Source organism: Mytilus galloprovincialis, chromosome 7 (assembly GCF_965363235.1).
Source record: "Mytilus galloprovincialis chromosome 7, xbMytGall1.hap1.1, whole genome shotgun sequence".
NCBI lineage: Eukaryota > Metazoa > Mollusca > Bivalvia > Mytilida > Mytilidae > Mytilus > Mytilus galloprovincialis.
This window is the reverse complement of record NC_134844.1, coordinates 10058585-10085427: the sequence shown is the minus strand read 5'-3', so window position 1 is coordinate 10085427 and position 26843 is coordinate 10058585. Positions and strand designations below refer to the sequence as shown.

At 33.3% G+C, this 26843-nt stretch overlaps 1 protein-coding gene across 1 annotated transcript in view; it reads left to right on the top strand.

Moving 5' to 3' along the window:
- The window catches only part of LOC143084124 (uncharacterized), an 85460-nt gene extending 59012 nt beyond the window's left edge, over positions 1-26448 (top strand). Inside the window, exons 37-54 of the mRNA XM_076260531.1 lie at positions 4840-4927; positions 5307-5539; positions 6221-6374; positions 7311-7489; positions 7886-8029; positions 8474-8636; positions 9714-9858; positions 10581-10702; positions 16468-16610; positions 17381-17528; positions 17690-17893; positions 18931-19137; positions 20095-20868; positions 21356-21568; positions 22108-22203; positions 23692-24023; positions 24333-24540; positions 26007-26448. Coding sequence (XP_076116646.1) covers positions 4840-4927; positions 5307-5539; positions 6221-6374; positions 7311-7489; positions 7886-8029; positions 8474-8636; positions 9714-9858; positions 10581-10702; positions 16468-16610; positions 17381-17528; positions 17690-17893; positions 18931-19137; positions 20095-20868; positions 21356-21568; positions 22108-22203; positions 23692-24023; positions 24333-24540; positions 26007-26284 — 3831 coding nt within the window. The 3' untranslated portion in view covers positions 26285-26448. The remainder of the gene's footprint in view (positions 1-4839; positions 4928-5306; positions 5540-6220; positions 6375-7310; positions 7490-7885; positions 8030-8473; positions 8637-9713; positions 9859-10580; positions 10703-16467; positions 16611-17380; positions 17529-17689; positions 17894-18930; positions 19138-20094; positions 20869-21355; positions 21569-22107; positions 22204-23691; positions 24024-24332; positions 24541-26006) is intronic.
- Positions 26449-26843: the final 395 nt, after the last annotated feature.

Here is a 26843-nt window from a genome sequence, read left to right as displayed (position 1 = left end):
AAGAGATGACATGACCCTATTAACGTGCATGTACCCGTTCCAGCGCTCGGTTAATACCCTGTTACCTATTCGTTACTTATTTGCTTTTAATACGTTTGTTGTTCGTATATAAAGCGAATAAGTAACGAATAGGTATCGAATAGGTAACAGGGTATTAACCGAGCGCTGGAACGGGTACATGAGCGCTAATAGGGTAATTTCATCTCTAAGAACACATTGTTACCACCTGAGACCTGGACATAATTGAAAATCCTTTTCTAACAGGTGCAACGTAAAAAAAAATGTATTATAAGCGAATAGGTAACGAATAGGTAACGAATAGGTAACAGGGTATTAACCGAGCGCTGGAACGGGTACATGCGCTCTAATAGGGTCATTTCGTCTCTAAGAACACATTGTTACAACCAGAGACATGAACACAATTAAAAAACGATTTATTTCAAGGTGCAACGTATACTTACCCCGCGCATTAAAAGCGAATAAGGAACGAATAAGTAACAGGGTATTATCCGAGCGCTGGAACGGGTACATGCGCGCTAATAGGGTAATTTCATCTCTAAGAACACATTCTTACCACCAGAGACCTGAACGATATTAAAAAACGATTTATTTCAAGGTGCACCGTATACCCCGCGCATTAAAAGCGAATAGGTAACGAATAGGTAACAGGTTATTTACCGAGCGCTGGAACGGGTAAATGCGCTCTAATGGGGTCATTTCATCTCTAAGAACACATTGTTACCACCTGAGACCTGGACATAATTGAAAATCCTTTTCTAACAGGTGCAACGTATAAAAAAATGTATTATAAGCGAATAGGTAACGAATAGGTAACAGGGTATTAACCGAGCGCTGGAACGGGTACATGCGCGCTAATAGGGTAATTTTATCTCTAAGAACACATTCTTACCACCAGAGACCTGAACACAATTAAAAAACGATTTATTTCAAGGTGCACCGAATACCCCGCGCATTAAAAGCGAATAAGTAACGAATAGGTAACAAGATTATTTACCGAGCACTGGAACGGGTACATGAGCGCTAATAGGGTAATTTCATCTCTAAGAACACATTGTTACCACCTGAGACATGGACATAATTGAAAATCCTTTTCTAACAGGTGAAACGTATAAAAAAATGTATTATAAGCGAATAGGTAACGAATAGGTAACGAATAGGTAACAGGATATTAACCGAGCGCTGGAACGGGTACATGCGCGCTAATAGGGTAATTTCATCTCTAAGAACACATTCTTACTACCAGAGACCTGAACACAATTAAAAAACGATTTATTTCAAGGTGCACCGTATACCCTGCGCATTAAAAGCGAATAGGTAACGAATAGGTAACAGGTTATTTACCGAGCGCTGACACGGGTACATGCGCTCTAATGGGGTCATTTCATCTCTAAGAACACATTGTTACCACCTGAGACCTGGACATAATTGAAAATCCTTTTCTAACAGGTGCAACGTATAAAAAAATGTATTATAAGCGAAAAGGTAACGAATAGGTAACGAATAGGTAACAGGGTATTAACCGAGCGCTGGAACGGGTACATGAGCGCTAATAGGGTAATTTCATATCTAAGAACACATTGTTACCACCTGAGACCTGGACATAATTGAAAATCCTTTTCTTACAGGTGCAACGTATAAAAAAATGTAGTATAAGCGAATAGGTAACGAATAGGTAACGAATAGGTAACAGGGTATTAACCGAGCGCTGGAACGGGTACATGAGCGCTAATAGGGTAATTTCATCTCTAAGAACACATTGTTACCACCTGAGACCTGGACATAATTGAAAATCCTTTTCTAACAGGTGCAACGTATAAAAAAATGTAGTATAAGCGAATAGGTAACGAATAGGTAACGAATAGGTAACAGGGTATTAACCGAGCGCTGAAACGGGTACATGCGCGCTAATAGGGTAATTTCATCTCTAAGAACACATTCTTACCACCAGAGACCTGAACACAATTAAAAAACGATTTATTTCAAGGTGCACCGTATACCCCGCGCATTAAAAGCGAATAGGTAACGAATAGGTAACAGGTTATTTACCGAGCGCTGGAACGGGTACATGCGCTCTAATGGGGTCATTATATCTCTAAGAACACATTGTTACCACCTGAGACCTGTACATAATTGAAAATCCTTTTCTAACAGGTGCAACGTATAAAAAAAATGTATTATAAGCGAATAGGTAACGAATAGGTAACGAATAGGTAACAGGGTATTAACCGAGCGCTGGAACGGGTACATGCGCGCTAATAGGGTAATTTCATCTCTAAGAACCTATTCTTACCACCAGAGACCTGAACACAATTAAAAAACGATTTATTTCAAGGTGCACCGTATACCCCGCGCATTCAAAGCGAATAGGTAACGAATAGGTAACAGGTTATTTACCGAGCACTGGAACGGGTACATGAGCGCTAATAGGGTAATTTCATCTCTAAGAACACATTGTTACCACCTGAGACCTGGACATAATTGAAAATCCTTTTCTAACAGGTGCAACGTATAAAAAAATGTATTATAAGCGAATAGGTAGCGAATAGGTAACGAATAGGTAACAGGGTATTAACCGAGCGCTGGAACGGGTACATGCGGGCTAATAGGGTAATTTCATCTCTAAGAACACATTCTTACCACCAGAGACCTGAACACAATTAAAAAACGATTTATTTCAAGGTGCACCGTATACCCCGCGCATTAAAAGCGAATAAGTAACGAATAGGTAACAGGTTATTTACCGAGCGCTGGAACGGGTACATGCGCTCTAATGGAGTCATTTCATCTCTAAGAACACATTGTTACCACCAGACATGAACACAATTAAAACACGATTTATTTCAAGTTGCAGCGTATACCCCGCGCATTAAAAACGAATAGGTAACGAATAGGTAACAGGTTATTTACCGAGCGCTGGAACGGGTACATGCGCTCTAATGGGGTCATTTCTTCTCTAAGAACACATTGTTACCACCAGAGATATGAATTTAATTGAAAATCCTTTTCTAAAAGGTGCAACGTACAACAAACGTATTATAAGTGAATAGGTAACGAATAGGTAACGAATAGGTAACAGGTTATTTACCGAGCGCTGGAACGGGTACATGCGCTCTAATGGGGTCATTTCGTCTCTAAGAACACATTGTTACCACCAGAGATATGAATTTAATTGAAAATCCTTTTCTAAAAGGTGCAACGTACAACAAACTTTTTAAAAGCGAATTAGTAACGAATATTTAACAGGGTATTATCCGACCGCTGGAACGGATACAAATGCACTTATAGAGTTATATCACCTCTAAGAGCCAAAATCTTCCACCAGAGACAACAAAACAATTGAAAATCATGTTTTAAAAGGTGCAACGTAAGATGCACGTATTATAAGCGAATTATAAGCGAGTGATGGAACGAATTAAACAAGGTAATAGCATGCTCCGAAACGATGTACACCCTGCTTACATGTTTAACTCTACCACATTATGTAAGTATGTGCCTGTCCCTAGACAAGAGCCTGAAATTAAGTAGTTATCGTTTGTTTTTGTGTTACATATTTCCGTTTATTTTTATGTATATGAAATACGGCCGTCAGTTTTGTTGTTTGAATTGTATGAGGTTGTCATGTCTGGGCCTTTTATAGGTGACTACACGGTTTGGGCTATGCTCATTGTTGAAGGCCGTACAGTGAACTATAGTTGATAATTTCTGTGTCATTTTGGTCTAATGTGGAGTGTTGTCTCATTGGCAATCATACCACATCTTCGTTTTTACGCAAGCGCTAACACGGTGATTTCATCCCGTCGAACCAAGATCCATCTTCAAACATACGGACATAAAGCAGTTAAAAGGTAGAACGTATAAAAAACAAGTAAGGAACAAATGCGTATCGAACATGAAGTAAAAGGATCGGTTGAGCACAAACACATATAAATAGGTCATAAAAAGATCATTTTACCTCAACCAATTCAGAACTATTACCATATGTAAGACTATTAACAATTAGATTTGTAATTGCTAGCAATAACGGAAGGCACCCCTTCCCCCTATTACCAGGTGAGCGGCAGCCATTTTGACAATTCCAAAGTCAAAGAGAGCATCTACAGATGTCTATAGCTAGTAACATTTTTGCAAAGTTTCATTAAGTTTGAACATTTTGAATTTTTGATATTTTTGCTGTTTCCATGGTTACGGCGGCCATTTTGAAAATTCTAACTTCAAAATCCAACTCTGCCTATGCCAGTTACCATTCCTGTAAAGTTTCATCCAGTTTGCGGAAAATTCTTATTTTTGAAATTTTTGACCTTTTTGTATTGTTTCCATGGTAACAAGACCTATTTTGGAAATTCCAACTCCAATGTTGCTCATCATTACTGTGAAGTTTCATGAAGTTTTGAGCATTTTTAGAATTTTGAAAATTTTGGTGTAGTTTCCATGGCAACATAGTAGTTCCAATGATCGCCAAAATCATCCAACACCTGTATATAGTGGGCACCTACATTGTTTTAAAATATGATGATTCTGAGTTGAAGCATATCCAAACAGTTCACCAAAAACCAAAAACTCATTTTTTTCACAATTGTGCCGTTTCCATGGTAACGGCAGCCATATTAAACTATTCCATGCCATAATTAAAAAGGGGGAAGGATATTAAAAATCAAATAAGTAACGAATAGGTAACGAATAGGGAATAGGGAATAGGTAACGAATAGGTAACGAATAGGGAATAGGGAATAGGTAACGAATAGGCAACGAATAGGGAATAGGGAATAGGTAACGAATAGGGAATAGGGAATAGGTAACCAACTTGACGCCCATCCACAGACTGATCTTCTAGTTGAACCAAATCTACCACAGAAACTGCCATTAGGACAGCGTATTTACATTACAATAAAAGCGTACAATAAAGCAGGTATTATTAAAATGATATGATTTCATTTGTCTTAATAATCAATGTGAGCAGTCATATTTACATTACTTTTTTTAAACGTTTACTATCAGAGTTTAAGTGAATACATTAACATAGAAGAATTTGATGTAAAAACAATATTTTGTTAATGAAGATTAAAACCATAGTGTATTATTAAGATTGAAATTATTAAATCATAAAATCAATTGTTTGTTTTTGTTGATATTCTTGATATTTTAAGTTTCTTTTACATCCTTTGATTTCTATTATTTGGATATTAGCCCTAATCAAGGTAAATTTAGGGGAGATTTGGACAAAAAAACCAACATAAATTGATATTTTCTTTTTGGTTATGTCTGAGTCTGTTGTCTCATATTTATAGGATTAACTACGGAGGCTACATCAAACGGATTCTACATTGATAATTCACCACCATCAATAAAGGTTAAACCGTACTTATCTGCCGATGTTGGTTCAATAAAAGATACTTCAGTTGTATTTAGGAGTACTATTAAAATCCAGTGGGATGTAGAAGACAAAGAATCATTCATACATCGCCAGTATCTATCTATTGCATCACATAAAGGAGGAGAGTTTAATACATCATCAACGGAGGTAACAAACATACTAAGTATTTACCCATTGGTGGCCTTACAGTGGGTTTTGTTCCATGGTAGGGTAGTTTATCTCCTTGGCACATCCCCATTACCCGTTCTCAATTTTATAGAAATATAATTTCATATTATAGTCAATGTTTGGGAACGTAAGTACTTCTAATCTAAAAAGACGGTAACACAGAAAATAGATAAAAGAATAAAAACCTTTTTAATTAGAGAAAATGTGTATAGATATAAAAGAAAACAGTTAATAAATTATACTGTAATAACGTTGTATCTGAATAAACTCATCATAGATACCAGGACTATATTTTGTATATACGCCAGACGCGCGTTACGTTTACAAAAGACTCATCAGTGACGCTCGAATTAAAAAAAGTTAAAAAGACCAATTAAAGTACGAAGTTGAAGAGCATTAAGGACCAAAATTCCTAAAAGTTATACCAAATACAGCTAAGGTAAGCTATGCCTGAGGTAGAAAAGCCTAAGTTTTTCAAAAATTAAATTGTTTGTAAACAGTTAATTTAGAGACATATCTCACTTTAATATGATCCTAGATGAAAAAACCCTTCATTGTACAAAATATATACTAGTATATTCTTACATTTTTTCATATCGGAAAAACACATCATATTTACATTTGCACTTCATTCGACTGATTTTTCGATCTTTTATATAGTTAAATGGTATAGTGAGAGAGTATACATTTTCACAACTTGATTTGCATGATGGTGGGAATTATACGATAAAACTTATAGTTTGTAATGGTGCCAAAGTATGTGTTGCAGACGAATCTAGAGGAATCATAGTAGACAGTTCACCACCTACACCAGGTAATCATTAAATGAGAACCAACCCAAGGACTTTTAAAAGATTTGCACTGTTTTCTTGATAATTGTGAAAAAGACATTTGATTAATTGTAAAAACGACACAAGACTAAGAAGTAATTGTAACTAACAAAATCATTTCTAGTGTATGAACATATCCAATAAGTGATTATGCCATGTAAATTTTGAATTTATGAATAATTGAGAAGAGTATGTCTTATGACTGATGCATGCAGTAAGTATGTAGAAAAGCATGGGTTGGATAAATGTTCACATGTGTAAAATAAAAGTATATATGTCTACCGATACATTTTTATTAACTGTTGAAGACGATGTTTCTTCACATTTCATCGAGAAATGGACTACCGTTTTTACACACAAATCTGTTACAACGACGAACAGAAGTTGTAATTCAACATTTAGTATGGGATTACTCTCTAAAAAGTAAATCCCAAAACTACTGAACTCCGAGGAAAATTGAAAACGGAAAGTCCCTAATCAAATGGCAAAATCAAATGATAAAACACATCAATAAGAACAACAACTGTCATATTCCGGTACAGAAATTTTCAAATGTAGAAACTGGTACCTAAATCTCAATCTCAGTTCAGAAAATTGTTTTCATCCATCTAATATGAAGTAATTATAAGTATACATACAACATATACATCATGTTCCTTAAATATATAAATATTGTACATGAAATCAAATGTATAACTGAAAAAATGAATCATAGTTGAAATTGAAAAGCAGTTCAATTTATACAGCATGTAGTTTTGTTAAATGAAAGTCTTTGAATGGCCTTTTACCACATAGATCAAACGTTTTGATTGGAATATTTGAAAGAATATTCATAGTATAGGGCAAACATGTGTTTTCTGCTATATGGTCGGGTTGTTGTCTCTTTCAAACATTCCCAATTTCAAGTTTCATTTTTAAAGGCATGTTTGCTATTAGAACTGACCATGCAGCAAATCTCCATCGTCATGTTGATGGCTGGATGACTTGGTCAAGATATAAACTTTGGATATCATGGTTAGGGTTTACAGATCTTCATACTGAAATCGAAAAGTACTCTGTATCTATCGGTAGCAAGTACATGATGGATGATTTTAACAAGGTAAGAATTGTCCTGATGATTGAATATGTATTCAAGCCTTCATAAATACATGTGTCATACCGAACCGTTCAAGTATTGGTTTCTTTTAAACATTTCTCTCTGAATATGTATCATCATGTCTGTAAAAGAACAAAAGACATAAAATATAAAAAAAAAAAATGAAAAAATAAACATTCATAAAAATGTTAATATATAAAATTACAAAATAGCAACTCCTTACAACTATGGAAGACCCATAATTTGAAACTATCTTAACTGAAAAAAATGAAAATAAAAAGTTTGGAAAATTAGTATTTTTAAACTAAATATAACAAATAATTGAAAAGCATTTTATCGGTCATCTGTAATTGACCGGGACAGTATATTTGATTGCGTTAATTTGTGTTCATATTGTAGATATCTGGTTCACCACAAGAGTTCTTGCACAATCAGTCAGGAATTGATAAGCATGATGAAGGCTTTGTTCAGACATTTGAAGTTGATACGAAAAATCTTGCCAAGTTTGAAAACGTGTTTGTTAGCGTTTGGGCTGTAAACCAGGTAACAGGTTTATCACTTTATGTGTATGGAATAATACTGTGAATTGATGATAATGCAACGCACATACAGAAATTAAGAACCGATAATCAGTAAAACGTATAGAAAACATTTTGCATAATATTGAACCATTTCAGATTAATTCTTTTTCCTTACATACCAACAGTTAAAAGTTTTTATTTGGTAGGAAATACATCCTTGGAATAAAGAGAGATGTGTATCTCCGAAATAGATTCCCTTCAACAAAATACAAGATTCTTACAAGGCAACCATGGTTAAAGCATTATTTTATTCATTGTATTAGGTAATGTGTGATAAACGTCAGTGACACAGCATCTCGACAACAACAATATCAATTCATCGAAAAATACATGTTAAATAATTGATGCTATGTTAGCGTCAATATAATTGCTTAAAATCTGATGAAATTATTTGCATTTTTGACAGATTGGATTACAAAGTAAAATGATTCATTCTCAATTTAAACTTGTACCTGGAGGTTCACTAGAATTGATAAGGAGATGTTCAGCGGTCACGTGTCAAGGACATTGTGTGTGTGCTGCTCAAGGTCAACGATGCACAAAAAGATCATGCCATGATGTTACTAAAGGTATATACCAAATAGGATTATGTCTACTTTATTTATTTCTCTGCCCAATACGTCCGCCCTTTTTAAACCGTAATAGTTGTTCGTTCCGTCGCGAATTTCAGCTGCAAGCTACACATACTTAATTTTTCCAATACTACATAACATACAGATGTATATGTATACCGATTATTCTAACGTTTTGTTGTCCCAATTCGTATTCAAAAAAATATAACTAGTGGGAAACAGTCTTTGAACATCAGATTCCTGAAACACATAAGTCGAAAACAAACTGACAACGTCATTGTCAAAACAAGAAAAACGACCAAAAGAGAAACAGACAAACAAAAGTACACGAATCACAACATAGAACTCTAAAAATGGAGCATCACGAACCGCACCAAATTCTTGGGGCGATCTCTTTTGCCCTTCAGGATAAGCAGATCCTACTTTACGAGTGGAACCCGTTGTGTTATAAACTTGTGTTATAAGCTTTAAGGTTAAATATGTGCATTAACAGGAAACTTCGGAGCGATATTGTTTAATTTATATGTTTTAATATTAAGTTGTCTTTATATACAATTGAGTTTTGCAAATGGCTTTCCCGTGTAATGAGTAGTTACATATTGCCTTTGCTCTGTGAAAAATGTGAAGAACTATTCAGTGAAATTTGCAAGAGTGAATAAACATTTTTACAAGTGTTGGTCGGTCAGTTATTCATCATTACAAATAGACTAAAATATAAAAAAAACCCGGAGATGTGGTCTGATTGCAATAATTAACAAGAGATCATAGAACTTGGATATACAATACTATAGGCTACCATACCATCTTAAACAATGGGAAAACCAAAATGTTTAATCGGCTGCAAAAGGCCCTGACATGAACAATATGTTATTATTTATAAGATAAATATGACGAATATGAATATGGAACACAGTAACCAACTGAATTATTTTCTTCATTTTATCTAACTTTGAAATACATATTTCATTTCTCCGGTTAGAAAATTTAATAATGTCAATCAGTCCATGAAATACAAAACAAATTCATGTATAAGGTCTTTTTAAATAATATAGTAACCAACCTGTTTTTCTTTAGCAAACAACAACAACCTACTTGGCATATACGACATAACAAATATCCAGGAGTCTTCTCCTTTTACTGACATAAAGTACACGCCATCAAATGTCGCTCTGGCTGCCAAATGGCATGTTATACAAGCCCAGGGATTGAGGCCTCTGTGGTAAGTTTTTTGGGGTCAACATTTTAATTCAATTACTTCATATTTCAATAGCGGAAACGACTTTTATAGATCTGTCAGAAAATCTTGGTGTCTTGGGAATAGATAAACGATTGGTTAGATAATCGATAACTTAAACTACATATAATACGCATGTCTTGAATTGCGGGTCGGGTTTTGATATCTAACCATTGAACTCACTCGTATTTATCTTGATCACCCTTAGATACAAAACGTTTTGAATACTGTTATCACTTTAGAAATTACTGTATATACAATGGTATCTTCAAGATTCCTTCCATTCGTCGTAATTAACGAATTTACTTCACGAGATAAATAAATCATATAGTAAATGACATACTTCAATTTAAAATTGTTTGTATTTCATATTTTAGTTGTTGTACTACAGTTGTGTGATGTCTATTAAACAAAGTTTTAGTTGGCAATCGAATTATATTACGCCATTGGTCATTCAAATGATATAATGCTGAAATTCACGTCGCCATTTTTTACTCTACTTTTGTGTACAAATGTTCGGATCTACCTTTAACGTTTAAACGTTTATAAAAAAGGCAAATGAAATATGTGTATATAAATGAATAAATAAGTGTAATGTTTTTCATTAACGTTTTAAATTGCTGTCGACCATAAATATTTTCCCACAATTCTCTGTAATAGATACCATGCACAGATTGAAATGATTCAAAAATATGTGTATGATTAAGGTATGAATGGACAGCCGGATATTCATATAAAGATGAACCTGAAGGAATCTTTGATAATTTAAACGACGATGTTTGGCATCATGCAGGACAAACAAATCAAGCAATATTGAACATTAAACGAGGTAAGTTTATTTTTTTGTTTTTATTAAATTTGTGTTGATTGATATTTGTTTAACAATTGGTTCTATAAAACAGAATTGCGAAACGACATACAAGCTAAGACGTTTACTTATGTGGATGTTTTACCTTTACTTTGTTTTACATATCAATTGATGTATAAGTTATGCTCGTTCAGGTTCTCGTATTTATAAACATAAATGAACAAATCAATTCCATCATAGATTTGATCAACAGTCCAATTATCTATACACATAGATATAGAATGATTGGTGTGAGTGCAAATGAGACAACTCTTCATCCAAATAACAATTTTAAACAAGAATGTGTCCAAGGTACACGGATGCCCCACTCGCACTATCATTGTCCATGTTCCATGGACCGTGAAATTGGGTAATAATCTAATTTGACATTAAAATTTGAAAGATTATACTATAGAGAACATATGTATTAAGTTTCAAGTTGATTATACTTCAATTTCATCAAAAACAATCTTGAACAAAAACTTTAACCTGAAACTCCCACTTTCATTTTCTATGTTCAGTAGACCGTGAAATTGGGATCAAAAGTATAATTTCATAAATTCATAATTCGAAAGATCATATCATAAGCAACAAGTGTACTAAGTTTCAAGTTGATTGGACTTCAGCTTCATCAAAAACTACCTTGACCAAAAACTTTAACCTGAACGGACGCACAGACAAACGGACGCACGAACGGTGCACAGACCAGAAAACATAATGCCCCTCTACTATCGTAGGTTGAGCATAAAAAGTAGACCATTATAGGTCAATGTACGACCTTCAACACGGAGCCTTGGCTCACACCGAACAACAAGCTATAAAGAGCCCCAAAATTACTTGTAAAACCATTCAAACGGGAAAACCAACGGTCTACATATATTTATTTGCAACATTAATCTTGCTCTTTATGTTTCTGTATTAAAACAATATTCAGGTATGTAAGTTGTTCTGAGTAATTATCATTTTGCAAATATCAGTATAAATACGTAGGACTCGGAATCGCAATGGTACTCCGAACCGCGATGGTCACGCTGAAGTTCGGTGGTTAACACACTGAAGTGCGATGGTGACATTTTGACGTTAACTTGTTGATACTACCACTACAAACTGCTCAGAGTCAGAATTGACCAGTTTTTGGGCTCGACCAGTAAAATCGAGCACACATTTTACTTGACTAGTCTCGACATTGTCTCGATTGTACTTAACTGTACTTAAGTGTACTCGACCAAGTCTCGACTTTACTTAGTGTGATTCCGTACTTGATGATCTTGGTGTAGTTTGAAATGGTCTTGACCAAGGCTCAACCTGTCTCGACTAGTCATGACCTTCAAATTAAGTTTTGACTGGTGTAAATAAGCACATCTAACTAAATTAAATATTGATCTTACGAAATTTAAGCCTTTTTGGTAGTTTGATTTATTGCTGTGAAATGAAAGAATCTAATTTTATAGTAGGTAAAAATAAAAATTATTATATAACTTCAGATAGGCATCTTTAGTTTTTTTTTTCAACTTTTTCAAATCAACTTGGATTTTCTTCAAACTATGCAGCTATCTTAGATATATATTAAGCTTACTGAATCCTAGGTCATTTTGTTTTTTGTTTTATTGCTGTAAAATTTAGGAAGTAAATTATTCTTGTTAAAAAAAGCTAGAATTTGCAGTTCAGACAAAATAGAGATAGTACACTTTAATTATTTTAATAACTTTTTCAAATCAACTTGGATTTTCATCAACTATGCCGCTATCTGATTTGTGGTGATTTATAGAGCAATACCTCTTGCTTGGGGCAAACTTATTCAAAAGATCACATCTACCAGAGAGTTTTAAATTCTAAATAACATTCATTTAAATTTGCAAAATTCAGATAGATACCTATAATTTAAATATTTATATTTGACAGCAATAAAATAAATGTTCAAATAACCTGTTTTTTGTAAGAATAACATATAATAAAGATAGCTGTAGATGTGAATAAAAATCCAAGTTGCTTTGAATAATCTAAAGTTAACTATCTGAATTTTGTCTGAAATGCAAATTCTAGCTTTTTTTTACCTACATCAATTTAATTCTTAAATTTGTCAGCAATATTACAAATTACATAACGACTTGTGATTCAGTAATATCAATATATTACTAAAATAGCTATATAGTTTAAAGAAAATCTAAGTTTATTTGAAAAAGTTATGAAAAAAATTATAAGTGTACTATCTAAATTTTTCCCAAACTGCAAATCCTAGCTTTTTTAGCTAGATTATTTTAATTCTTAAATTTGACAGCAATACACCAAACGTCATTACAACCTGAAATTCAGTAAGATTAATACATCATCAAGGTAGCTGTATAGTTTGAGGAAAATCCAAGTTGATTTGAAAAAAATATTAAAAAAATTTAAATGTACTATCTGAATAAAGTCCGAACTGCAAATTATAGTTCTTTTTGCCTAGATTAATTTGATTCTTAAATTTGACAGTAATACACCAAAACTTCATAACAACCTGGGATTCAGTAAGATTATTATATCACCAAGGTAGCTGTATAGTTTGATGAAAATCCAAGTTAATTTAGTTTAAACATATTTATTAATTTCAAGTTATTTTGAAAAAGTTATTAAAAAAAATTAAAGTTTATTATCTCTACTTTGTCCGAATTGCAAATCCTAGCTTTTTTACCAAGATTAATTTGATTCTTTAATTTTACAGCAATACAACAAAAAAAAAAATGAAAGACGCCTATCTGAATTTATATAATAATTTTTATTTTTACCTATTGTAAATTAAATTCTTTCATTTCACAGCAATAAATCAAACTACCAAATAAGGTTGAATTTTGTAAGATCAATATTTAATTCAGTTAGATGGGCTGATTTACACCAGTCAAAACTAAATTTGAAGGTCAAGACTAGTCAAGACAGGTCGAGACTGAGTTAAGACATGTCGAGACAGATCGAAACAGGTCGAGCCTTGGTCAAGACCATTTCAGACTACACCAAGATCATCTAGTACTGAACTAGACTAATTGAGTAAAGTCGAGATCTAGTCGAGTACAGTTAAGTACAGTTTAGTACAGTCGAGACAATGTCGAGACTAGTCGAGTAAAAAGTGTGCTCGATTTTACTGCTCGAGCACAAAAACTGTTCAATTCAGACTCTGAGCAGTTGGTAGTGTACGTTGATTTGCGATGGTATCACGCTGTAGTGCGATGGGCAACCTAAGACTTTGAGTAAAAGCAAAATGTACATGAGTTGTTTCATTAAAATAACACCATTAAGATTTGACAAAAGTATTTGCTATATAAAGGCAACAGTAGTATACTGCTGTTCAAAATTCATAAATCGATAGAGAAAAAACAAATCCGTGTTACAAACTAAAACTGAGGGAAACGTATCAAATATAAGAGAACTACGACACAACAGAGACACACCACTGAAACGTAAGACACACAGAAACGAACTATAATTTAACAATGGCCATTTTCCTGACTTGGTACATGGCATTTTATGAAAAAATGGTGGGTTGAAACTGGTTTTGTGGCCATGCCAACCCCCTCTCACCCCCGCTTTAATGGTAGTGTTAATTATAACATTGAAATGACAACATTACACGACAAGGTAACAATAAATAAACAGATAAATGGGAGAAAATATAGGACAGAAAAACAAACGAATAATAGCCATCAAAAGGTAACAGGTTAAGAAATATTTTTTTATACGCTAGACGCGCGCCACGTCCACACAAATGTAAAAAGTTTGAAAGCAATAACAACTACAAAGTTGAAGATCGCCGAGGACCAAATGTTCCAAAAAGTTGTGAGGCCAGGGTTATCCGCCTGGGACAAAAACATCATTATTATCAACAATAATACATAGTTTTGCAAACAGTAAATTTTATAAAATGACTATATAATAGATATACATGATTAAACTTAAGTTGTGACTAGCTATAGAATAAAAAAGAATACATTAAAAAATCACAGCCCTGTTAGCCATAGTCAATAAAACGCCCAAAGTGACGTCACATTTAAATTTCTAAAACGTGTTCCGAAAATAAAGAAATAATTTGGATGAAATTCAAGATTAGATTGGTATGAATTATCTAACTTATATTAATAACAGAGTGAAAATTTATTTCTAATTTGAAAGATGGTTTAATTTCTATTTAGATCATACCAAACACTTTAATTTTTAATCTAATTTTTCAATTCTCCAATTCTCCTTTTAGCACGCAAGAGTATGGAATAAGGTTTTCAAGGGAAAACAATATTCAGCGTGTAGGTCTTTTATAAAAGTTCTAAGAAGTGTCCATCTCATTTACAGAGGAGGATTTCGGGGGCAGAGGTCCCGGTCCCCTTTTCTGGGGCTTATATAGGGAATCACTGAAGCATGACTTGAGCGCCCCCCTTCTTAGGCAGTCAGCGGGACCCCACTTATGGAAACTTCTGGATCCGCCACTGATTTACTTAAATATTAATATAAAACTTAGTAATTGTTAACAACAATTCTTCATCAATTTATATATAACTGATTACGAAACAGTATCCACGAAGTAAAATAGCGACAAGTTAATCTATGCTTCACTAATAGCGAGGCTTGTGAATTATTTCACGAAAAATAAATTACAGGATGACCAATTGGGAAGTACACATAAGGTTTAGGCAGGTTAATTTCTGTCTGATATGTTGTAGACAATCAACACTGATACCACAAAAAATAAGACTAGAGCGACTGAATTTATCTCGGGAATAAAACAACATTATATAAACGTGATATAGCAAAAACATTGAAACATTGCTAATACTAGCCAATTGTTTTATATTAAATTGCCCACATAAAATCTTGTGACGATTACGTAAAGATAAATTAAGATTAATATTTAGATAAGTATACTGTATTTATCGTACAAAAAGTCTGCGGAATAATTTAGAATACTGGTTAGTACAAGTTGATCTTTCAGCCGCTTTGCTGCCTAAAATGTGTAAACATATTTCTGTAACCTCAACATGTAATGCTTAAAACTGTTCGGGACTTGAATAGTTCGTTTCCTTTTTTCCCCTTACTTTCCTTTATAAGCATGAAACTTTCATCTACAAAACCATATTTTATTGCCTGTGAATCCATGTTGTATTTTGAAAACGTCACATTATTCAAACGTCATACACAAAACCATCGCACTTCAGCGACATGATCATCGTAGTTCGGCGTGGACCATCGCACTTCAGCGTGACCATTGTACTTCAGCGTCCCCATCGCACCTCCGAGTCCTACATATATGTAGCCTTATGCAATAGCATTGTCAGTTTATGTTTGACTTTTGAACGTGTCTTTAATTTCATTGGCTCTTCTTTGGATATTAGTCGGTTAAACCATTCAAGTCTGCTTATATTTAATGTGATTATTATTTGATGATATAGTGTGTATCACAATTTACCAGTTGTGGTGTCAACGTTAAAACATTTATATAACAAGCTTAAGTGAGTTTGAAAATATTTTTACTAAAAGCCCTTCTAGGTGCATTATATCTTATTATAACATAAAAGTTTGTGTTATTTGACTGTCTCTATCATATAATATTTAATTAATCCTTAATGTTGCAGTTGTGTGTTTTTTACGGGGTTCCTGTATCTCACCTATCAGTTTTCTATCAGTTTTTTTATTGACTGTTGTTAATATATTTGTCGTGTTTAAGCTGTGGTTTTATCTTTTAACTGTCAACTGATGAATTTATACTAGTAATCATTTTACAAATGTAGGTCAGCGGTTAAAGGAATCACCAGTATCGTATTCGATGTTCGTCAGAGCCTGGTACAATGACGACACGTATGCAGACTTTAAAACAGATGGAATATTAGTTATGTCAACTCCTCTTCCTAGGCGGAAAATCAAAGGATCAGCAGTTAGTACAATAAAATCAAATTTACTCGTCCCGAATATTAAAAAAATACATATTTTTAACTCAAACGAGTACTTTGATTGAAAGTTATTTAAATTGCGCAGACAAATAATCAATGTAGAAAATATTCGAAGCGCTAAGATATAAACCTTTATTACATTTTATTTAAGGAATGACTGTAATATTTTTTCTGTCTATGAAGAAATAACATTAAAAATGTAGTGCACACTGAATAACGCGTGTGTACTACATTTGTTTTTGTTATTTCGAATAGACTGACAAAATGTTACAGTTATTTCTTATGATAAAATTCTAAATTCCATTTTAAACCGGCGTAAATCATGAAAAAACGTTGATGACGTCATGGTCACCTGGCAAAATTTTGTCTATAATATGATAAATAAAGGCAACAGTAGTATACCGCTGTTCAAAACTCGTAAATCCATGGACAAAAAACAAAATCGGGGTAACAAACTAAAACCGAGGGAAACGCATTAAATATAAGAGGAGAACAACGACATAACACTAAAATGTAACACACATGGACCAAATCCCACGAGAATAACAAAACGACGTCATCTCATCAGAAGACGTGTTGCATTCAACATCAAATTATTTGTTTTTAAACTTTAAATTACATTTATAATTATTAAAATGTCTGTTCTTAATGGACACGAATTAGCTACACGGACACAATTGTGATTTTTGTACTGTTGGAATTCTGATTTGTGTATAAGTTATATCAAAACTTATTCGATGTCCAACCATTACAGGTTGTGGAACAAATACCTGGTCACTGGAAGAAGGATGTTGATTATCTAAAACCTGGTGCTCCATTCACAGTCAAATGGACAAACGTGTTTAAAGATGATGCTAATATAATTGCCAAGTTTAAAGTGTATCTTAGTACATATCCAGGAGGTATGATTTAAAACTATATTTTGTTTACACTACATTGACATTTTGCAGAAATTATCTGGTTAGATGGTAATTCTGTTTTCAAAAGATGTGTAAGGCTTTAAAACTATCAAATTAGCCACTTGTGTATTGTATTAGAAATAATGAACCAAATTTTGTTAAAGGTAATGATATACATGAAGTGGAATTAGATCTACCAGGATCAGTAACGTCTCATAACATCAGCCGAGTACCATTATCTTCAGGGAAAGTATTTTACAGTAATGTAGTAGGATACAGTTACTCTGGTATCCATGCTACTGAAACATCAGACGGTATCATGGTTGACTCTCTACCACCAGTTACTGGTACTGTCTATGATGGTATAGGTGGGTATTATATAAAGAATATACCAATATATAAATGCAGATCTAGTGTCATTTTAATTATGTCATTATTATAGGAATTCATTTTACCTGTGTTATGTGGGCGTCGTGATGCTCAATATTTAGTTGGTACCATATGTTTTCTCTTTTTCGTCATTTTGTATCATTCGTTCTTTGCCATGGCAATATCAAACTGTTTTCGGAAAATTTGTTTGAAAGCCCTTTGGAATCTTCGCATCTCTGTTATTGTTGGTTTTATCATGAATCATCATACTTTTTCTGTAATTTTTAATTGTGTAGTGAATTACATAAATTAAAGCCCGATACAAAAACCCACTTAGGAGATATCCTCATAAGGGGAAGTATTAGGCACTCATTGTGCTGAGTATGGTACATATACTCTATATGATGGCACAATAAAGCTTCTCTGAAATCGTAGCCACTTATCTTTTTTTTTCATTGTCTTCTTAGTATTCTCCCTTTTCAATAACTAGTACGTACATTTCTGTTCCTTTTCAAATAATAACTTGTCGAGAAATATGGAAGGTTACAACGAAATACGGTCAGTGATCGTGAATAACAACTGAATACAATTATACTACATGTATTATTAAAAACTAAATACAAAACATTTTTGGTGTGTATTACTTAAAGGAGAGATGAGTTTTGTAAATCGGCAGTATTGAAACAAAGGATAATATACGATTGGAAATTTTACGGGGAATAATTAATGTTACTATATGGATTCGGTTAGTAGTTTTCTGAACTTAAAAGCTTACTGCATCAGTCTTTTAATTATTGAAAACGAAAGAAAGGTATAAAGAGTATCATTTCATGACACAAAATGAGTAAATGCTCAGCCAAAACATATTCATAAAAGACTCAGTGCTTTTACTACAGTACCTCGCCTCAAGTTCATAATGAGGCTGCAAGAAGTATCATAACAGAAATAATTTGTATCTTATGTAAACGTCTGACTGAAATGCCTTATATTATAAAGTTTCAGCCTGCATATATCATTGTACTATCATTTGTTTTAGGAATGCACGACACAGAATATCAGAATAATTCAAAATTGGTCGGAGCTTCGTGGCATGGGTTTTCTGATCGAGATTCAGGAATAACAAACTACATGTGGTGTGTACAAACTAAATCTGCTTCTGTACCTTGCAACATTAAAGACTGGGAAAATGTGGGGATTCACCATTCTGTGTCCAGGGTCTTTAATAGTTCACACATAGATACAGGTAATATTTAGTAAATTGAAATACAGCTGTTGATTAGCCAAAAACTACTAAAGATCAAATTGTACAGAGTTTAAAGCATTTTCTTACATCCTAGATATTTCTATAATTGGTATTTGATGAAAGCAAACACGTGAACTAACATTTATTTAGATTGTGTTTAGTTAGCGGGTTTTATTTTCTTATACACAAGTAGCAGTGTTACCTCTTTTTACAAAAAAAAAAACCCAACATAACATGAAAAAGAATTTTCGCCCGAACAACCAAGGAGAAAATGATAATGAAAGACTGGAAATAAATGCAGAGAACACACTAATACAATTGAGAATGGAAATGGGGAATGTGTTAAAGAGACAACAACCCGACCATAGAGCAGACAACAACAGAAGGTCACCAACAGCTAACAAGTTGTTATTGTTGGCATTTGTTTTGTATAAACCAATGGAGGTAGGCTCTTAAGATTGAAGATCAAATCACTTCCATATGTCAGTAAGTCTAATCAAGCTCATTATAGATACCAGGACTAAATTTTGTATATACGCCAGACGCGCGTTTCGTCTACAAAAGACTCATCAGTGACGCTCGAATCCAAAAAAGTTAAAACGGCCAAAAAAAGTACAAAATTGAAGAGCATTGAGGACTAAAATTCGAAACGTTTTGCCAAATTCAGCTTAGGTAATCTATGCCTGATTAAATGTCACATTTTAAGATACTCTGCAAGATAAATTCGCTCTATACTTCACACGCACAATGTTTGACCTTTGCTGTCACCAAATTATTTTTTATTATCTCATTTATATCGTATTCAGACTCACAATTCAAAGCTATAATATGGGGAACCATCACATACAGTTTCCAAGAAATTTAGAACAAGCGAGTGTCATTTGACATACGACATATTTTATATCTAACGACATGAGAAAATGACGTTGTACAATTTCTGTCGCTTCATTTTTACAGGAGAGGAGGTTGAAAGTCTAGTGTATGCAGTAGACGGTATAGGATATAGATCTAAAACATCGAAATCAAATGGCGTCATGATTGACACTACACATCCAGAACCAACACTTATGGAACATTTGGATCAAAATATTGCAGCAAATCCCTCGTTTGAAGACGTGAATGGTCAAGCAATTGATTGGGACAATATTACCAATGCAAATTTTTGCAACAACCTTGTTTACGCTATGCAATGGAATAACTCATTAAGAAGTTGTGTAGGAGTTTTAAAATCTGGTAAAAATGTAGCTATCGACGGAAGGTCATTTATATTTGTTGAAGGACAGATATCACAGTCATTAGACAATTTAATTGTTGGACATTTATATCGTGTGACTTTTGTAACAGCGCATCCTCCCATTCTTGGTGCTGTTTTAGCAAATAAAGAGGGATATATAGAATTGGGTAATACAAGGCACGTTTTTATGGTCTATACAAAACAAGATAAACACGGAAGTGCATCAAAGGAGTTAAACTGGCACCATCATACATTCTACTTTCGTCCGTCCACAACAACAGAAACAATCAATCTTGGCAGCATGACTGGAAATACCGGTATTCTTTTTGATGACGTAAAAATTCAGGAAACTGTTCTCCATAACCATGACGAAGAAAATCAAAATGGCAAACATATTCACGCCCATGTGGTGGCTCTGCATCAGTGGTCATCAATCCATGCCTCGTGGAGTTTTGTTGATCCAGAAAGTCCAATAGTAGATTATATGTGGGCTATAGGTAAATATTATTTAACCCTTTCTTGACCCATGTTGTTGCCAATGATCCCAGATGATGATTGGCTGAGCTTTAAGTGTTATAATCCCTAGCAGTTCACTGGCTGAATCGAAATGTGCTTAAGCGTGTTAAAGAAATTGACATTTTTATGGAATGACGAAGACATTCGAATGTGAACTTGTTAATCAAAAATGGAAAACGTACTCGAGTACTTATCAAAATTTACAAGAGTATACTACCGTTGTCAGAAATAATAATTGTTATAGCCATTCATTGCAGAAAAAGGGAAATTCATGTCTTGTTTGAAACTTTGCTATGGCGAATCGACGTCAGTTCCGCCCTCAGAAAGCATCAGATGCAATGCGTTCATCACAAATTAAAGATAAAAGAAAAAGTCTTGAAAATAAAAAAAAAGTAATTATATGTTATTCTTTTAGAAGAAATATTGAAGTGTAATCAACTGAAAACTTTAATAAATACTTTTTTCTAGGCTATACAGAGGGAAGCACAGAGGTCCAAGGATTTACAAGTGTTGGTCTGAATAACTTTGCCTATAATTATAATGTCAGTCTAGCCCATACGTCAGTCATCCATATCACTGTAATTGCTACAAATGCTGCTGGATTAAGAAGAGAAGCGCACGCGGAGGATCTTCTCGTAGATTTAACAGCACCAGATATTAGATTTGTTAATGATGGCATAGGTTTGTGTACTAATCAATATAAAAAATAATAGAAAATATGCTAGATATGAGGTTGAAGTGTGAAAATTTGGTGCATAAAATATCACTTGTTTTAGATGATTGTATTGAATGAAATGCAATTAGACAACAAAAACAGGTAATTGATCATGGCTTTACTACATGTCAATTATTTAAAACGTGGTGATTGTTTACCTTATTATTACAGTGATTTCCCTAATATAATGCACATCAAATTGTATGTGTGTTCAGCATCATAAGTATACTAAATATATATTTAAAAAATAGCTCAATTATCTATTTTAGTGTAAAGCACTTTCTTAAACAAAGAAACATACAAGAGATGGAAACCTTGTTTGATATTTCGTGATAATATTGTATGTTGTGATTCTAAGATGTAAATGTCGTTAATATTGCATCATATTTTTTCACATTGAATTGTAGAAAGGTTTCTTGCAAAGTTTTTATCATTAAATACATTCTATTTGATTTTTAAAGCTTTTTTCTGATTTGATAAAAGTTATGCATATCTGCTGTTGTAGGTTCTGATATAGACGCACAAACAACAGAAGAAGTATCTGCAAACTGGGAGGTAAATGATGCTGAATCAGGAATAGATGTTTGTGAGTGGGCAGTTGGTGAGTACAAGCATTTTAAATATAAAGCAAATACAAATAGGAAAATACCCTAGCGATAATACACTAAATCCCTGGGATGTGTTTTAATTAATGTAAGTCTCTTATGCATTATTTTTTCCGTGGAAAGACCTATTGGTTTTCTTCTGATTGTTATTATTTTTTTTTCTTCCACCTAATTTTTTTCCTTCGCTGTTTTTTGTTTTGCAAGATGTCGCTTAGATATTTGGAATTTGATATCGAACAGTTTATACGTTTTTGAAACTGTCACCGCTTAACCGAATACTTTCCCATATAAGAGTTATCTCCCCAAACACTGTTTTCTTGTGATCTCAAAGGCTTTGCAACAGTATAAGAAACCGACAAATTTATTTTATCAAATTGCTCGTTATATCCTCAGGATGTTCTGTTTTATTTTGACCGAAGCCGTATATAGATTCCATATGACAGTTTTCCCCCCTTTTATGTTTGAAATAAGTAATATGCATTTCTAACTGGTAAACCATAAGTGATAGAGACATAATGTCTTTAGATTTGAGGTCCTTAGTCCAAAAATATGAAAATTAGGTCAAGGTCAAGGTCATTTTCTAAATTTTTATTTTGGCTTATTTTCACTTATTTTCAATAACCGTAAACGATATCGACAAATTATCTTTACTAAATTGTTAGTAGTGACATGTATTAACACTTAAATTTCAATAGCGAGGGTCATTGACTGTAAATTGGAGTTTTCTCCCCTTTTATATTTAGAATAATGCGTTAAGTGATATAACTCATTATCCTTACATATTATGGACCTAGGATCTCTTGACTTGAGGTCCTTAGTTTATGACCTTGAAATTGAGATCAAGGTCAAAGGCAAATTGGACGTTCTAGATTTTGACCTTTGCTTGAAATTCATATTTATACATCATAAAGCCATAGGAATTGACATTCAAACTGAATATCAATGTTTTCATATCAAAATATATTGTTAGTGGTGGAAAGACCTTCAATTGTTCTTTGAACAATTGGTTTTTAATTGTTAATTAATTATTTTTTAACTATTTTTGATGCCAAACTTAAATAATTTCATGACATGAAATGGCTGTCATTTGTTTTAAACTTAAGACACAATGTATATGAATACCCGTAGTTTGTGAATTTTAAATACAAGTAATTGGAACCTCGAATGGGGGTGTGACACAAAATTCATGTTAATTATATACATGTTAGGTGTGTCAAGAGAACGTTTTTCGCTTTTTTTTTTATATATATAGATTAAACCGTTGGTTTTCCCTTTTGAATAGTTTTACACTAGTTATTTTGGGGCCCTTTATATCTTGTTGTTCTGTGTGAGCCAAGGCTATGTGTTAAAGGCCGTACATTGACTATAATGGTTTACATAATAATGGTTTTAATAAATTGTTATTTTGATGGAGAGTTGTCTCAATGGCACTCATACCTCATCCACCTATGTCTATGTTTTGATAAGATACGTTTGATTTGCAGGTTATCAACCATATGGGAATGAAATACAAACTTTCCAGCAATTAGCGAGTGGTGTGAAAAGAATATCAAAAGTATTTTCTAGCGGTCAAGTGTCTATGCAGATGATACACGTGACATTGCGATGTAAAAATGAGGCAGGATTGCAGTCCTCAAAGTCGTCAAATGGTGTTAAAATTTCAAGTCTTTCACCAAATACTACTTCAGCCGAGGTACAAATTCTACCACATTCCTTAACGGAATACAACCCAAGAGATCATTATCAAGGTGACACCTCATCTATCAGGGTAAAATGGACAGGATTTGAGGATTTGACGGGTCTCGATTCTTACCTAGTAAGTCAATTCACCTATTAAGATGCTATTTAATATTGCGCATATAATCAGTTATCTTAAACTGGATGTTGCTAAAGTTAAATGTTAAAAATTTCTCTTTTTATATAAAAAAAAATTAAAAAATTCTTGACATGAGTATGAATTATAAAATAGACTACTTGCACATTGTTTGGTGATTAGTCATACCGGAAGTATGTAACTTCGGAATTTCGAAATCGATATTGACTGTACCAAAAGGCGGGCAGAATTTCCAAATCCGCAATTGAAACCAGATTATATTTAAGATGAAAAATTCCTTTATTTTTTCAGCTGACATTGCAAAGCCATGGCAAATCAACATTGATTTCTAAGTCAATTATTGCTGAAAACCAAGACATATCCTATTGTTTGTTTGAGGGGTTGGATATATCGAATGGAAACTATTCAGCCAGTGTCAATGCAGTAAATAAAATGTACTTACGGAGTACTCAAGTGTCATCACAAATTGTTATTTCTCAAATGTCGCCATTGCTAATAGGTATAGTATAACATAACACACAAGGTTAAAATGTATAGTGTGTATATAGCATACAAACAGGAACTCTCTAAACGACACACATTTAAAAAAAAAGATGTGGTATGATTGCCCATGAGACAACTTTCCACAAGAGACAAAAATGACACAGAAATTAACAACTATATGTCATGCTGAAAATGCATTTTTAGCGCTATAAAACCAGGTTTAATCCACCATTTTCTACATTCAAAAATGCCTATACCAAGTCAAGAATATGACAGTTTGATGTGTTTTGTATTTTGATTGTGATTAGGGACTTTCCGATTGAATTTTACTCGGAGTTCAGTATTTTTGTGATTTTACTTTTTATTTCGCAAATGCAGATTTATTTTTAGTAAAAAAGACACAATTGGGATTGAGAAAAACGTTTCAAGCAGTTTAACTTTTATCCTATATATTTGAGACTACAAAACATGTTGCATTTGTGAAATTATCAGTCCATTAGAGTCGTTCTTCTTCATAGCTCTGTAAGTGCAGTTTTTAAAAGCTTAAGTCAATTTGCGTAAAACTTTGGTGGACTGCTTAAAAATCTATTTAAATAAGCTACCTTTCATTGTTTTTTTTATAATTTCTAATATATAAGAAAAAGTGATGAGCGTATCATGCACTCATGGCACAGTTCGTTATTTTATAACGAAAACACCATTGTTAACTAAGTCCATACACTGTGAACATGTATGTACCTTACAGAAGTCTACTGTGAGAATCAGTTTAGAATTCAACGAGAATAGAAATACCTTAGATTTTTCTTTTATGTTCGACCAAATATTTATGTCAAAACTTGTTTTGAGTACATGCATCTGACTTTGATATCTTCAAAACACTAGTGACCCAATATTTGTAATAATGAAGTCTCCAATTCGAAAACTGTTTGCAATGAAATTTTGGAAATCTCATTTTCCGTTACTCGTTACGCTTTTTTCTTAGCACAAAGTAGAACAATGAACCATGGTTGTTCATTGGTCTCTCGAAGTCTTTTCGTCAATTGCAAATATTATGAAGGTATAAAAACCTATTTTGTCAGGGCGGAAATCAAATTATTTATCTTTTTTTCAAACTAATTGATTTTTTAATTATGTTTTGGTTTATTAAGGTGAAAAATTGTTAACGTTATCAGTAATGCTAATACCTAAACAGTATAACAGTACCGCTTATATCATTAAACGCAATTTGCAATCATTTCTTTTTTCAAAAACCAAACATTTTAAGTGTCCCATTGCATTACATTTTGGTGAATTGAGAAGTAAACACATTTATAAGAAACGGTGGTTATCAATAATGGTTGTGCATGATCAAAAGTTCATTCATGGAAAACGCTCCCCACATTGATAGATGATATGTGTATGTATGTCCGCTTCTCAATATATATTTCATAAAACAGGATTTATATAATACACGTTATATATAGTAAACTTTTAAAATTTCAGAGAACCCAAATTTGCGACTTGATTTAGATAACCGTACAATTACAGCATCATGGAAAGATCATTTCCAAACACAGCAGCCAATATATTATGAAGTTTCGGCAGGAACTATTTTAGGTGGCGCTGACATCATACAGTGGCAGGAAACAAAAAATACATTTCTGGAATTCCAGCTTCCTCCGAAGATAAAATCAGTCAAGGATTTAACAGGTTATCTATCAGTTCGTGGTGTGTCAGCAAATGGAATGACAACATTAGTTAATGCAGCTGTTAAACTGTGATTATTGACAATATGTAACACTGATTCCGTCCTTTATAATTGCTGTGATAATTTTTATTTGAATATGTTTTTTTTTAAGATAATTGTTATCATGAATCCGTGCAAACAATGCAGATTGATTGAATTATTTAATTATTATTTAACAATAAATGAAAAATGAATTTTTGCAATTGAATTACAGTTAAGTAAAAGAGTAGCGAAAGATACCAGAGGCACGTTCAAATTCATAATCGAAAATAAACTGACAACTCTATTGCTAAAAAAGAAAATGACAAACAGACAAATAGTAGTACACAAGGCACAACATATAAAACTAAACGACAAGCAACACGAAACCACACCAAAATGGGGTTGATTCCAGGTGCTCTGGAAGGGTATGCACATTCTGTTCCACATATGGCACCCGTTTTGTTGCTTATGTTATTACAAACCGAGTAAATAGTCTTATTCGGTAGGTCACATTCATGAAAAAGGAACGGGATTGTTGTTAAGAAACATTAGAAACAAGATCGATTTGTTCTTAGCAGGAGCCCATTTGAATATTATATGAGCCTCCTACA